The 16,108-nt window shown below is 40.7% G+C and overlaps 1 protein-coding gene across 3 annotated transcripts in view; it reads right to left on the reverse strand.

The window, feature by feature from the left end:
* HSPBAP1 (HSPB1 associated protein 1) overlaps window positions 1-16,108 on the reverse strand; it is a 61,522-nt gene that overhangs the window by 4,248 nt on the left and 41,166 nt on the right. For all 3 annotated transcript variants that reach the window (XM_025990183.2, XM_072725078.1, XM_025990185.2), the window contains 3 exons: window positions 12,561-12,697; window positions 8,044-8,215; window positions 4,665-4,748 (listed from right to left, as the gene is read on the reverse strand). In XM_025990183.2, coding sequence (XP_025845968.1) covers window positions 4,665-4,748; window positions 8,044-8,215; window positions 12,561-12,697 — 393 coding nt within the window. The remainder of the gene's footprint in view (window positions 1-4,664; window positions 4,749-8,043; window positions 8,216-12,560; window positions 12,698-16,108) is intronic.

Consider the following 16,108-nt stretch of genomic DNA (forward strand, 5'->3'; position numbering starts at 1 on the left):
GGAAAACATACCAATAAATATTCAATACATTTCCGTACTAAAAGAAAAAGGAAAAATACTAAAAGAAAAGGATTAAAAAAAGGCACTATTGAGAAGAACTGAGAATACACTTTATCCTCTGGAATATATTAAGATAGGACCTGCACCACTTTAACAGAGAAATAGAGGAGAGAGGAATATTGTATCACCTGAACAGAAGTAGAATTTTTTTTCCCAAATTTATGTGACTTGTGACAGGAATACGAGTCAGGATTTAGCTTGAGTTATTGTATTGAACATGGTAGGTTTTAAAATCTAAGGGTTTTTGGAGTTTGGCAACAACAAATAATTATGGCCTAGTGCTTGAAGAGACAAGGATAAAAGCACCACCTGACAGAGGAAGATACAATTACTCAACTCCTAGTCTGCATTCCAGTGTTTCAGGAAGAATGAGTGGTCTTCAAACTGTGACATATACAGAAGTTAAGGAAGGAACTAGAGTCCTGGTTTGATGAAGGACAGAAATCATCCACATTAAATCAGCATCAAGTCCTTAGGTACCAAACTTGTAGGTACTACTTCATAACTTCTTATACTCAATGACACCAAAAATTCTGTGAGAGACAGGTGAACAAATGGTACAGAACAAGCTTCTAAAAAGACCATAGTGGCTTTCAGACTCTTGAGACCAGATAAACTTAAATCTAAATACAATATGAACAAATGGTATTCTATAGTACATTAACAAATAATACATCACAACCAATGGGATTTGTTCCAGAAATTAAGGATGACTCAGTACTAGGAAATCCATTGATTTAATTTACTCAAATACCAGATATTTACTAAAGAGGAATATTATATGACCATTTCCATCGATGCTTAAAAGGCATTTCAACAAAATTTAATACCTTTTCTGGATTAAACAAAAGTAATGAACTGATAGATACTTAACATGATAAAATATATATACAATCCACCCACAAATCCAGCATTTTACTTAAAGAAAAATCACTAGAGACTGCTCTAAAGTCAGAAAGAGACAAGGATGCCTGCTATATTCATTATTATTTGTTACTGATTTGGAGGTACTAGCAAAAGTAATTAGACAAAGAAAAATATTTATAGGAAAACAAATTGAAAAGAAAAAGGTTAAAAGTATCTTAATTTTCCAATAATCTGAGAGACACCTAAAAACCCAAGAAAATCAATTAAAAACCACTACACACAAGAAAGTAATTCACATTAACACAAAAATCAATAGCCTTCATGTACACAAACAATATCCACTCAGATGATACAATGGAAGAGAAGATCCACCTCACCATAGTAGCCAAAAAAAGATGAAATGCCCAGGAATAAACCTTTAAGAAAATGTGTAAATCCTATGTGAGGAAAACTTTAAAACACTCCTGAAACAAAGACAACTAGACTTGGACGAAAAGAAAGGTATTTCATTCCTGGATAGGACAATCCAACACCATACAGCTCATATAAAATTTAATAAAAATGGAATAAAAATATCAACCTTCTTTCCCTAAAGCTAGATGAATTGATCCTAAAGATCATATGAAAAAACAAATTCAAGTAGAACCAGAAAAACACTGCAAAAGAAAAAATTTCTGGGAATGCCTAGGTGGCTCAGTTGGTTAAGTATCTGCCTTCAGCTCAGATCATGATCCCAGGGTCCTGGGATTGAGCCCCAAATTAGGCTCCCTGTTCAGCAAGGAGCCTGCTTCTCCCTCTGATCGTGTTTTCTGCAGCCCCGCCACCCACCCTCCCTGGCTCAAATAAATAAAAAAAAGATTTTTTAAAAAAGAAAAGGTTTCTGGCCCTATAGATACTAAAAACAATACTATAAAACTTATCTAAATAGAACAGGGTGGAAGTGTTGAAAGAATGTGAAGAAAGGCCAATGAAAGAAATAGACCCAAGTACACAGAGATATCTAATATATGATTAAGGCAATATTTCAAATTACCACAGACTTTAAAACAAGTGATGCCCCTGACAATTCTTTTTTTTTTTTATATTTTATTTATTTATTCATGAGAGACACAGAGAGAGGCAGAGACACAGGCAGAGGGAGGAGAAACATGCTTTAAGCAGGAGCCCGATGTGGGACTTGATCCCAGAACTCTGGGATGATGTCCTGAGCCAAAGGCAGACACTCAACTGCTGAGCCACCCAGGCATCCCACAGCATTAGATTTTTAAAATTGTAAATTTGACATCCTAAAACATATATGGATGGGGCATCTGGGTGGCTCAGTCAGGTAAGTGACTCTCGATTTTCGCTGAGGTCATGAACTCAGGGTTGTGAGATTGAGCCCTGCATCAGGCTCTGCACTGGGCATGCAGCCTGCCTAAGAGTCTCGTTCTTCTTCTGCCCCTCCCCTCCCCTCTAAAAAAAATATATATGGACATGGGTGAATAAAACAAATAAGTAGGTGTTACTGTTAGAATGGATCCCAATTTTCAGTGTAAGGGAAGAGATAAAAATACAGAAACAAATAAGGAAAAAACCTATAATATTAACCTTAAATTAGAAATATAAATATATCCCTATCTATCCATCTATATCACATTCTAATTTTATCATTTAAAGGTCTGGAAACAGCAACATGCCAGTAGCAACAAACAACAGCCTTAGGGCTCCAATCTCAGTTTCTAAATACCATTACCCACTAAAAGGAACCATGACCACTTAAAAGAAATTACTGACTTTCAAGTTGGAGGCAGAGAAAGTCCAAGGCAATTCTAGAAAGCAAGGATATATTCCAAGACAATGAGGACGTATCAAAAGGGCACAGGCCTGCCTGAAGGAGTTTATTAAAAATACAGAAGAGAATCAAATTCAAAATGACCTTGGCAAGCTGGAATGCTCACCCCAATGAACAGGAGGACAGCTAAAAGAGGTGACAGTGAAGTGTGGGATGTGGGTTTAAAGAATCAGCTTTACAGCTTCACGATGGAGGGCAACCTGACATGGCAACTGACTGTGTGGAAAAAAACAGGGATATTCTCAAACTGAGTATGAATCCAAAGAGATACGATTCTGAAAAAAGCTGATAAATATTATGAGCAACATGGAAGAAATTAAGGATCTAAGTCATATGAGGTAGAAACAAACTGAGGCCTCCCAGTATTTATACATTAAGAGGGCTACTCCTGACATAATAGTTCTTCCTTCTCATAGCAATTTCTGTTTTTAAACACTTCCCATGTGCCAGGCACTGGGTTAGATGCCACTGGGGTGAGTGCAGTTATCATTCCTGTTTTGCAAGTGAGGAGACTTAGGCTTGATGGGATCAACTGACCATCCAGGTTAGACAGCTAGTAAAGGCACAGATCTGTAACGTGCCTAGTTGAAGAGTCTTAAAAAAAAAAAGAAAAAAGGTCAAGTAAAAGACATCATTAAGGAAACCAAAGGTTCTGAGTGCCTAGGAATGAAAAGCTTAAGGGGACACACAGCAGGTATCATCAAAATATCCTTTAAAAAGAAAAAAAACGGGCAGCCCAGGTGGCTCAGAGGTTTAGCGCCGCCTTCGGCCCAGGGCGTGATCCTGGAGACCCGGGATGGAGTCCCACATCGGGCTTCCTGCATGGAGCCTGCTTCTCCCTCTGCCTAAGTCTCTGCCCCTCTCTGTGTGTCTCTTGTGAGTAAATAAATAAAATCTTTTTAAAAAAAAGAAAAAAAACTAGTATAATTTCAGAAATAATGGGTACTGTTACAAGCAGGCAGGTGATAGCGCCTCTGTGTAACAGTGAAAAGAGCTACCTCGAGAAGCAAAGCACTGCCAGGACTATTATAGACGTGACTTTGGCACTGGGAGTGGACTGGATCTTGACATTTGCTCCAACGACAATTCAGCATGGTACCAGTAACTAACTGAGTAACTGAGTCCACTGATCTCCCGCCATCCCTCTCACCTAATCCCCAAGGGTTACACCGCTTCTCTAAGCCTAGATAGTACAGCTTCCTGTTACAGTATCCCTGATGCTTCACCTATGCCAAAGCCCTCCCCATTACCAAAGGATAAGGAAAGCCTGAGGGGAGGGTGCAGTGTCCAGAGACAGGAAGAGATGCAATCAGGCTTTGAGTACAGGGTAGCAGAGATGCAATCAAAGCCTCTGGTTAAAGAGGCCCAGGTGCAACGAGAGCCTCAGCTGAGCCTCACTGGGCAGCCATTTTAATTGTCAAGTGAAGCCGGCGACCAGGATTAAACAGAGCATCTCTGCAGGGAAAAGGACTCTGGCAGAAATGAAATGATAAAATCCTAGCACTCAAAGACTTTACTTTGAGAAAATGTATAAGCCAGGACTGAGGATTGTGCAATTAGTAGTAAGGGTCCTTAACCAAGAAGCAGTTATCTCCAGCCCATCTGGGTGTGGACAGGACTGGCAATGTGGGGGACACACGGCAGATACAGGCGGGCCCAACACAATTCTCCTAACAACACTGCTACCAGGGCCCACGGTGTGCCTTTAAAAGAGAATGGTGCATCACTGAAAATCCTCATTCCAACCTAAACACCTGTTAATAGAGCACTGAATACATAAATTAGAGCATATCAAACCAAAGTAATACTGGAGTGTTGGTTAAAATCAATCATCAAGTTTTATAGACAGGCTCTGTATACTTAAAAGCAGGGATTACATTTATTAAAAAAAAAAAAAAAGTACCAGCTCAATCCATGAGTTTATACTGACAGTGACAGGATCAATGGATTCTACGTAATGCCACCAGTGTCTCGGAACAAACAGAACCTAAAAGGCAAACAAAAAAGTAAATTAGCACAAGAACAGCACCTTTTGTTTTTATGTCAGAATCAGACCCTAATTGAAAAGCTAGGAGGGCAGCCCAGGTGGCTCTGCAGTTTAGCGCTGCCTTCAGCCCACAGTGTAATCCTGGAGACCCGGGATTGAGTCCCACGTTGGGCTCCCTGCATGGAGCCTGCTTCTCCCTCTGCCTGTGTCTCTGCCTCTCTCTCTGTGTTTGTCTCTCATGAATAAATAAATAAAATCTTAAAAAGGAAAAAAGAAAATGCTAGGAATACATATGTATGGTAATATTACTGTCAGAAAGGGAAACAAGAGAAAAAAAAAACAAAACAACCCAAACCTCAATCTCTTTATTTCTTCCTTTTAAGCAACAAGTTCACATGTTCCACAAAGGATGGTGCCAGCTTCTCCAACTTCTACTGTCTTTAATCCTGGACCTGCTCTGCCTGCATCTAAATCATAGTAAAGGACTCTGAGATTCTAATTTTTCCTCCTTTCCATTGAAAAATAGTTGTATGCATTCTGAAAAAGGGCACAGGTAAAAATGTAGGCAGTAGTTTCTGTCTTCTCACAATCCAAAATCTAGCCAATGAAGAAACAATATGTAGAAATGGGGAATCTGATACGTGGTAACTCAGAGGAGTAGACACCAGTGCTAGAGAACCTCAGAGGTGGGAGACACAGGCACAAACCAGGGAGGGCAGGGGCAGCCTGGTATGGAGGAAGTGTGGTTTGAACCAGGGTTAGGAGACAACGCAGACAGAGCAAAGAATGAGGACATGCCAGGAGGGAGAAGTACTACAGGCAAGGGAGAGGGGACCGTCAAGGGACAGCAATTAGGTCAGTCTTACGGTTACAGATGGGGTAATGGGAGATGAGGTGGGAAAGTTAGATTAGGGCCAATGGAGGGCCCTGAATTCAGAATAAAGAATCTGGATTTTATTTTTAAGCATTAAAGAGTTGCTAAGAGAAAAAAGTTTCTTTTTTGAGAGGGAGAGAGTCTTGAACAGGTTCCACGTTAAACGTGGAACCTGAAGCAGGGCTCAATCTCATCACCCTGAGATTATGACCTGAGCTGAAATCAAGAGTCAGGCGTTTAATCAATTGAGTGACCCAGGTGCCCTGCTAAGAAAGTTTTAGTAGGGGGATGGTTAAAATAGCAACATCCTGGGAGAGTCTGGGAAGGACAGGAGATTCATACAGTGGTCCAACTATTAAATGTTGAGATCTAAACAGGAAGGTATAGTAAACAAAAGCAACAGGCAGAGTCAAAAAAGGACTGCATTTGTCCAGGCTCAGTATGAAATTAGTACCCATGAAAGTTTGAGAACAGCAGGCGGGACGATCCAAAGCTTTGGGGCCTCAGATTGAGAAAATGGATGGCATCTGCTATGAGTAAGGTGGTGCTAGGAGATGGGAAGACAGCACCTTTTAGGGCTAAGCCCTACAAAGGACTACTGCATTTAGTCTGAAGGAGATCATGTACGTCCTATCAGATTATCCTTCCAGTAAAGTGATAAGAGAGGGAGCCAGTTGTCGGTAGATTAGAGAACGAGCAGAATGTAAGGAACATTGATGGACAGAGCCACACATTTAAATTTGGCTATTGGGATCCCTGGGTGGCGCAGCGGTTTGGCGCCTGCCTTTGGCCCAGGGCGCGATCCTGGAGACCCGGGATCGAATCCCATATCGGGCTCCCGGTGCATGGAGCCTGCTTCTCCCTCCGCCTGTGTCTCTGCCTCTCTCTCTCTCTGTGACTATCATAAATAAATAAAAAAAAAAAAATTAAAAAAAAATTAAAAAAAAAAAAAAATTTGGCTATTAAAATAGAAGGAAAAATGACTGACCAGCCATGTCACACTCACTAGAATAGCTATAATAATAGGAATAATGGAAAATAAGTGTTGGTGAGGAGGTGAAGAAATCAGAACCAGAAGGATCGTGGGAATGTAAAATAGTGTAGCTGCTGTGGAAAACAGCTGGGCAGTTCCTCAAAAGGTTAGACACAGAGTTACCATTTGACCCAGCAATTCCACTGGTAGGTATATAACCAAGGGAAGTGAGAACATATCTTCACCCAAAGACTGGTACTCCAATGTCCACAGCAACATTCTTCATAATAGCCAAAAAGTGGAAACCACCCAAATGTCTATCAACTGATGAATGGATAAACAAAGTGTATATCCATAACAATGAAATACATTCAGCCATAAAAAGGAATAAGGTACTGCTAACATCTTGCAGTATCATGCCATGTGGAAGAAGGCAGAGAGATGCAGAAGGCCACTCGTACGACTGCATGTAAGTGAAATGACCAGATTAGGTAAATCTGTAGGGCTATAAAATAGATGGTTGTCAGAGGATCGGGGATAGGTGCTTGGGGAATGACCACTAGCAGGTTGAAGCAAGTTGTTTAAGTCGAGTTATTTAAGTTGGAGTCTTCACATGTGAAGGAAGCAGAAAAAGAGCCAGGGAGAAGGGACCAAAAAAAGGAAAACATCCAGGCGAGAGGAACGGTTGAGGGAATAAAATCTCCTTAAAGAGACTAAGAAAACCTTTCATATTGTTAATAAAACATCAGAGCAAACTCTTTGGAAATGTTTCAGAGACAGTCTTTAATAAAAGGAACATCCGTGTTTGCTTAAAAGCAGATCCTTCTCAAGTTCATTCTGTTTTTTTGACCCATCACCTGGATGCCTTCCCACCTGCAGTTATGGGTCTGAGTTCTAATATAATTGAAGGGATATTAATTGTGAATAAATGTTCTAGAGGTGCTCAAGTACCCATGGCCTGACACTTTCTCTTAACCTTATTAAAAATGACTGTGTAGGGCGCCTGGGTGGCTCAGTTAAGTGTCTGCCTTTGGCTCAGGTCATGATCCCAGGGTCCTGGGTATCTGGCTGCCACTGAGGTCCCTGCTCCTTGGGGAGTCTGCTTGTCTCCCTCCCCCTGCACACCCCACCCCTCACCCCGTCACACTCTAACACTCTCTCTCTCAAATAAATAAAATCTTTAGAAAATAAATGACTGTGAGTTCTTGTTTTTCTCCAAAGTCAACCTCCTCTTAACCAGCAGAAACAGCTGTATTCCCTCTTCCCATAGTTCCATGACCAGTGAGGCTGAGAAGTTTGTGTCTGAAGTCACCTAACAGCAGAGAGCAGCAGGGAAGAAAATCATTCTCATTTGTATTGGAGAGGAGGCATGTGGTATAAGGACATGAAAGAGGGTATACAGCTGGGGGCACACTGCCAGGTCATCAATGTTTTAAGGCCCCCATTACCTGTCCTGGCTTTAGTGTAACCATGTATCTTCGAGCTTTGCAGAACTGAGGAAAACGTTTTAAATCAGGATTCACAACATTGATTTTACTGAACACGCTAGATTCTTCATAAGGGATTCTAGTCGGATAAAGGAAAGGAGTATCTTCCGGAGGAAAGAGATGCCATCTTTTCCTAATTAAAAAAATAAGATACAAGTTAGTAATCTGAACTTGAGACAAAACATCTAAAAAGGCAGCAGCTAAGTGTTCATTTTCATCCAATCCATAAAGGATACAAGAGCAGTCTCAGTAGTCATCTGGCCCATCTCTCAGTACTGGAATCTCCTGTGCTGATACTGGTGAAGGTAAAGCAGCAACCACCAGCTATCTCCTGATACCCTATTGCCCTAAGGCAACCCTACTGCTGGGACAGGATCTAGTTTGTAAGATCATTCTTTTTTTTAAATAAACGTATTTAAATTCAATTAGTTAACATATAGTGTATCATTAGTTTTTAATGTAGAGTTCAGTTATTCATCTATTGCATGTAACACCCAATGCTCATTATATCACAGGCCCTCCTTAACGTCCATCACCCAGTTACCCCATCTTCTCCCCTCCAGCAACCCTCAGTTTGTTTCCTATAGATAAGAGTATCTTATGGTTTGTTTCCCTGACTTCATCTTATTTTATTTTTTCCTCCCTTCCCTTACGATTCTGTTTTATTTCTTAAACTCCACATATGCGTGAAACCATATAACTATTTTTCTCTGGCTTATTTCACTCAGCATAATACCCTCCAGTTCCATCCACGTCCATGTCAATGCTAAGATTCTATCCTTTTTGATGGCTGAGTAATATTCCAGTGTGTGTGTGTGTCCCACATCTTTATCCATTCATCTGTCGATGGATGACATCTGGGCTCTTTCCAGTTTGCCTATTGTTGATAATGCTGCTATAAACATCAGGGTGCAGGTGCCCCTTCAGATCATTCTTTTATATCTCAAATCAAAATTTACTTCCTCAAAAAAAAAAAGTTTACTTCCTCATAAGTTGATTCTATCCCTGATTCTGGAGCTACCACCAGAATAATCCCTCCTTTTCAAATACCTGTATTTTTATCTTCTGCAGACTAGCCACCCATAGAGCTATCCACCAAATAGTTTCCAGACTTCTCCCAATTTGGGTTTGTAAATTCCTTAAACCTGTGTTAAGTTAATCCATAAGGAAAAGAAATGCACAAATTATGCCACCCAACTAATAAGTGGTATAATATTAGAATTTTCAAGAAGAGAAAATTGTAAAATATTTCGGTCACTTAAAAGTTTTTGAAAAATGGAAGTGATAAATCTTAAATCACAAGACACTAGACACACCCATACTTTGAGCCAATAGAGGGAGGACATCTAAGGCAAAGAAGGAAAAAGTGTGAAAAAGGAAGACATACAGACATACACAGATGGGGAAGCAGAGAGAACGAGAGAGAGAGAGAGAGAGAGGGGGGACAGGGAGAGGGGCAGGGACAAGGAGAGAGAGAGAACTAGTTTTGAGAAAAGCCTTAAAGCTCTCTAGTGACCCCTTGCAGTACAGTGGGACCACTATGTTCCTTTCAGCTGGCTGCTATTTTCAAACTAAGAAGTAGATAGTAAAGTCTCATTTTGCCTTCAAGATAAAGCTGCTCCATTCCACCGCAGCTACGTAGCTTCGGAGAATTCCAGGCATTTACTAAGTTTAGAATGTCATAGCTAGAAGAATTTTTTTTTTTTAAGATTTTATTTATTCATGAGAGAAAGAGAGAGAGAGAGGCAGAGACACAGGCAGAGGGAGAAGCAGGCTCCATGCAGGGAGCCTGATATGGGACTTGATCCCGGGATTTTGGGATCACACCCTTGGCCAAAGGCAGATGCTCAACCGCTGAGCAACCCAGGCGTCCCGAGCCAGAACTCTTAATAGGTCATCAGTCTAATTTTACTTTCAAAGTAGTGGGAAAGGGACCCAGTACTTTTTCAATGTCATTCATTGGACTAGTGGTTAGTGGTGGACCCAGAACGAGGCCCCAGATCTCCTGACCTCTTTAGGTCCCACTCCTACTTCTGCCTCATGGCTGTGTTCCTACAGGAATAGCCATAATGATAACAATCCTATACAATTTGTTTTGCTCCACTAAAAATGTAATATACAGCTGACCCTTTAACAACATGTGGTTTGAACCACACAGGTCCACCTATGTGCAGATGCTTTTTTGATAAATACAGTACAACACTGTCAATGTATTTTCCTTATGACTTGCTTAATAACATTTTCTTTTCTCTAGCTTGCTTTTTTTAAAAAATATTTTATTTATTTATTTATTTTGAATGAGTGAACATGTAAGGAGGGAAAAGGGGCAGAGGGGGAGGGTAAGAATCTCAAGCAGACTCCAAATCCAGTACTAAGTCTGATGCAGGGCTGGCCTCCATGACCCTGAGACCATGACCTGAACTGAAAACAAGAGTCAGAGGCTCAACTGACTACACCACCCAGGCGCCCCTAGCTTACTTTACTGTAAGAATACAGAATATAATATATATGACATGCAAAATATGTGTTAATCAACTGTCTACGTTATTGGTAAGGCTTCCTGTCAATAGTAGGCTATTAATGATTAAATTTTTAGGGAGCCAAAAGTTATATGCGGGGTTTTGACTGTGTATGGGGGTCGGTACCCAAAACCCCCTCATTATTCAAGGGTCAACTGTATACACATCCTTCTCTTATTAATCAGAAAAGGTGGTGAATCACCATGTCATCCCCTCATCAAAAAACATTTCATTGTCCTGCATGCTGAAAGAGCATAAGAGGTTATTTGCCTGAAAGTAAATTTTTGGGTCCACCTTCCCTTTCCTGCCTAATCCTTTCATTTCCAATGCACAGCATACACTGGCCAATTCACAGGATTCTTTCTTTATACACCACATGCTTTCCTAGGGCTCCAGTCATACTGGTTCCTCTGCTCCTCCCACCCATGTCTTGAACATTCACCCACCCTTCAAAGCCTATCACAAATGGCAGCTCTTCTCTGAAATCTTTCTTAATCTTTTCAGCAGGAACGGTATCTCTCCTACTTTTTACAGTTCTATGAAACCTTCCTCAGGAGCATGTCCATTCTGCCTTCTGTCACACTAGTTGTGGGCTTCCCTGTACTCTAACTATAAACTCTCTCACGGCAGAGAGGTATCTTACTCATTCACCTCCATTCCTACTGTAACAGATGGTACTTGCTCCATGAGTATTTACTGAATAGTTATTTTACTATTCCAGAGCTTTGAGACTGGAAAATGTTAAAATATACTCTATTACAATGTTAAAATAAAGCTTTATTAATTCTACATCATAGGAAGAACCCAGGTATTTTTTGGTAATGTTTTCCCAACTGGATTTCTTTCCCAATTCAGAACATGTTGAAAACAGCTACTTAACAATGATGTCTCTCTTACCAAATTTAAGGTTTAGACTACTAACTCCCTAAGGGCAAGAACCATGCACACTTGATTCACTGTGGCATCCGCAACACATAATAATGCACCTGAAATGTTCTAGACCCTTTAATAAAGTTGAAATGAATCCAGAAATGGACTGTCTTATTCCATTTTATAGGTTTTAAAATATTTCACCTGTGAAATCTACTCATATACTTATTCACTGTTTTTTTTTTTTTTTGGATCTACTCATAATACTCTCCGTGTCTAAAGGGTCTAAGAACCTGGAAATGGCCATTTCTATTTTTCCTGCTGTCCTATAAATGCTCCAAAGGGCCAGGAAAGGAGACTCGAGCATCACTAATCAGGGGAAAATAAGGCTACGCATACAATATTCTAAGTACAGCCTCCAACTAGCAGAATCCTGGACTATCAAAAGTATTGCCTGAGTTACCCTTACACATCTTAGGGTCCATGGACAGATGGAGAACTTAACTGAAGTAGTAAGATACTGCATTGTGTCTACATGTAAACATAGACTAAACTTTAGACTCAGAAGGGGCCATAAATATCATCTCATTCAGTAGTTCCCAAACCAGGCTCCCTGGCATCTCTTCAGGGGCCTGAGGATAGCAGCAAAGCCTCTCTCTTTCAACAAACTGGTCTGTTTTTGTTTATTTAGGTTTGAAGAGAGGGTCTTCCTGCTTTTAAATAGAAGTTTGAAAACTACAAATGCAGTGTCTTACATAACAGAGCTAAGCAGACAACTGTCTAGCTGAACTAGGAGTGGAATCCTGGAGCACTAGTATCAGGTCTCTGAAGGTTAATCCTGATCATGGTTGACAGACACATATGGAAACCATCATTTGAACTGTTCCCTTACTTCAAAAAGGAGGAAACTAAACCTGAGGTTATAGTCATGAGGCAAGCTGATGGGGTAGAGCTAGGAATAAACTTTGGGGTCTGCCACCTGCCTGGTCCTCATTCCTCTTCCTGTGCAAAACACACACACACAACACACATACAGACACACACACACACACACACACACACACTCATATGCATGCACCCATGCATTACCTTCCTTGTACCTGGAATACTAAGTTGCAACCATAGGTGTCCAGATGACAGGGTGTATGGGCTCCCATGGAGCCAATCCACAATGTACTTTCCCGTCCATTTCTTCCAGGAAACCCGAAGTCAGACCATATCACATCCTGTTTTGAAAATAAAGTTACAGTTGGTCAAGAACCAACCAAATGTGCTACGTGGTAGTGTTACACATTTTTACTTTACTTTTTTTTTTTTTTTATAGAAAATGCTATAGAGGGAGGTTAGGCTTCCAGAGCAGTCCAAGAAATCTTTTCAACCAAAACATACCTGAAATACCTCACTGCTAGTAGTTATTCAACAAATATTTACTGACTATTCTAGAAGCATGTAATGAATCAATGAATAAGACAAACGACATGTCCGCTCAAGTGAAGCTTACATTTTAGAGGCTGGAGAGAGAAAATAAACAACAGCCATAATTATGCATATATCTAGGGGGAAGAGCGTTTCACTCAGGCAGCAGGAACGGTAGTGCAATAGAAACAGAAGTTTTTTTAGAAAAGTCTCTGAAGCTCAACTCACGAAGCCAGAAATCCATATTCTCTGTAAGCAGTGCAGGTATTTCTAGGTATAACTAGTATATTAACTTTTTACACTCTAGTGACACTTAAAAAGCCTTCTCCTAGGTTAATAGAGTTATTCAAAACTATAGATGCCGGAGCCTTATTTCACACCTATTAAATCAGAGCCTTCCGGTAAGGACAGCATATCTTTTGAAATACATATCCATAGATGACTTTTGCTATGCTCCCCAAAGTCATGATCTTCTTAAGCATAAAGAACTCTAAAACAGAGATAGCACAGTGCTCTGGACTTGGCTTTCCTGTTCTGTGGACAAATCATGCCCTAGTCAACTATGACCCGTAAATACTATCTAGTCCTCAGTTCTCAAACCAGGCTCCCTTGGCGTCCCCTTAGGGGCTTGAGGGTAGCAGCAAAGCCCCTTGCTTTAAACAAACTGCTCTGCTCTTGTTTAGGTTTGAAGAAGGGGCTTCCTGCTTTTAAATAAAAGTTGGAAAACTATAAATGTAGTCTGACATAAACTCAAATCCCTGAAATTATAGTATGTATAAGCTGGAAAAGAAAAAGGACATACTAGTGAACCAAACACAAAGATTTTCCATTGTTTGGTTTTTTAAGTTTTACTTACTTAAGTAATCGCTATACCCAACATGGGGCTTGAACTCAGGACCTGAGATCAAGAGTCACGTGCTTCTCTGACCAGCCAGGTGCCCTTCTATTTGTTTTTGTTTTTTTTTTAAAGAGTTTACTTATTCATGACAGAGAGTGCGTGAGCACAAGCAGGGGGAGGGGCAGAGAGAGAAGGAGACTCCCCACTGAGCAGGGAGCATGATGTGGGATTCAATCCCAGGACCCCAGAATCATGACCTGAACAGAAGGCAGACACTTAACATTTTTGAATACTTACTAAGCCACCCAAGCACCCCTATTTGTTTTTACAAATCATGAATTTAAAACAAAAAAACACTTCTATGTGCAGAATATGGGCCTAAATGCCGACACTTCTTTTATCAGTATCTTCCATCTACATTTTCTATTTTTAGAGGCAAATCATTAGCAGCAGTAGTCAAAGAGGATTTTGGAGACATTTAATGGGTGGTTTTGAGGAAGATTAGCAAAAGCATTTTCATTTTTGTTTTGAGTAATAAAAGTAGCGGACTATGTGCATATGACTAATGTCTGTTATGGAAGGGAGAGTTTTTGCAAGATCATTGCTATTGTAAATTCATTCGCATATGGCTCACACACAACTGCTCCAAGGAGTGGCAAAAATCATGTCCCTCTGGATATAGCCCATTAGCTCCCTGCAAGAAGCTTATCTCTGTATTCCCAGTGTCTAACATAATACCTGGCTCAAGGTAAATGCTTAAAATATTTGTTGCTTAGGGCAGAAAGAAGAATCTCTTGGCTTATTATGGGTAAATGGTTCTGGTCAAGAACATTTTTGAACACCTACCACATCCTTGGTATGATGCTCAGTGTTCGGAATACAAAAACTAACACAATACAGGGCTACCCTTCAAATCTAATAATAGAAGAGGGTCCCATAAATGAACTCATATAAAGTGGCAAGCGCTCTGACAGAGGTGTGTGGAGGGTGCTCTACAATCACGAATGAAGGGCTCTTGGTCCAAGCAGGGAACTTAGAAGAGGCTTCTAATTAACCTGGTTCTTGCTAAACAATCCACCACACCTCAGTTTAGAATTTAACCAAAGGCAACTGAAAAACATAGAGACAAAAAACAGAGATTTGCCTTACCTACAAAGGGGTTTATTTAAGTGATTCTTAATCTTATAGATTCTCCCCTTTGGGGATTCAATGAATGCCAACACCCCTCTTCTCTGAGAAATGCACACACATACACAATTTCACATCTACTGAGGGAGTCAACAGACTGCATGTGAGAAACTCTGTTCTAGAGCACTCCTTCAGAAAGAGTCAGAGAAGGAAGATTTACTTATGGGGGAAAAGGGGTTACATGAGAAACTGGCAAGAGGCTTCCCTGATAGCAATGACAAAGAAAGGAAAATCATTTTGGAGTGATCAGACCAGGGTGACCTAAACCTAAATTCAGGGGCAACTTGGTTGGGGAAACCAAAGGCTGGAAAAAAGTAAATCTGTCAAAAAAGAGGATTCAGTGTGCCTGTTTTGTGCACCCCACCCCACCGCCCTCCCAGGCTCTTGAGAATTGAGGCTTTCTTGTCAATCCTGTTCAGCTACTTATAGTCAAACATCTTAAATCAAAGTGGGCCCAGAAGGAATCTACCTTGAATTTTGCTAGAAAAAGGTGACTGGCAGGGTGACCTACCTTGGAGTCTATTTCCACACCCACCTCAATAGTTGGAAAAGTCTTTAGAAATCATCTATATACATAAAATTCTATTCTACACCATCCCTGAAAAGAGCAATCAAGTGCCTGGTTGATGGTGTTGAGAAAACTGCAGGCCTGGGCCGCTCAGCGGTTAAGTATCTCTGCCTTTGGCCCAGGGTGTGATCCTGGAGACCCAGGATCGAGTCCCACATGTTGGGGCTCCCTGCATGGAGCCTGCTTCTCCCTCTGCCTCTCTCTCTCTGTGTCTCTCATGAATGAATGAATAGAATCTTTTAAAAGAAAAAGAAAACTGAAGGCCCAAGATGGAGTCACTCATGCTAGGCCATGTCACCAAACCAGGGTTTAATATTTAACTGAATTGTAGTTCAATCTTCCCAGAAATGCAGTCTTAACTAGTGGGTCAGGAATTTTCTGGTCAGCACCAATGAGGTAGTCTGTCACAGGGGCCATCCCTACCCCCAATGGCCACCCCCAAAGGAAGCTGAGGTGATGTGCATGATAAAACCCCATGCCCTTCCCATTAAGGGAAGGTGAGCTTACCTTTGCTAATAACTTCTTGCCCCACCCTCCTTCCTATAAAAAAAAAAAAAAGTTCCACTTTGTGGTTTTTTTTTTTTTTCCCTTAAGATTTTATTTATTTATTCACGAGAGACACAGAGA

Source organism: Vulpes vulpes, chromosome 1, assembly GCF_048418805.1.
Source record: "Vulpes vulpes isolate BD-2025 chromosome 1, VulVul3, whole genome shotgun sequence".
NCBI lineage: Eukaryota > Metazoa > Chordata > Mammalia > Carnivora > Canidae > Vulpes > Vulpes vulpes.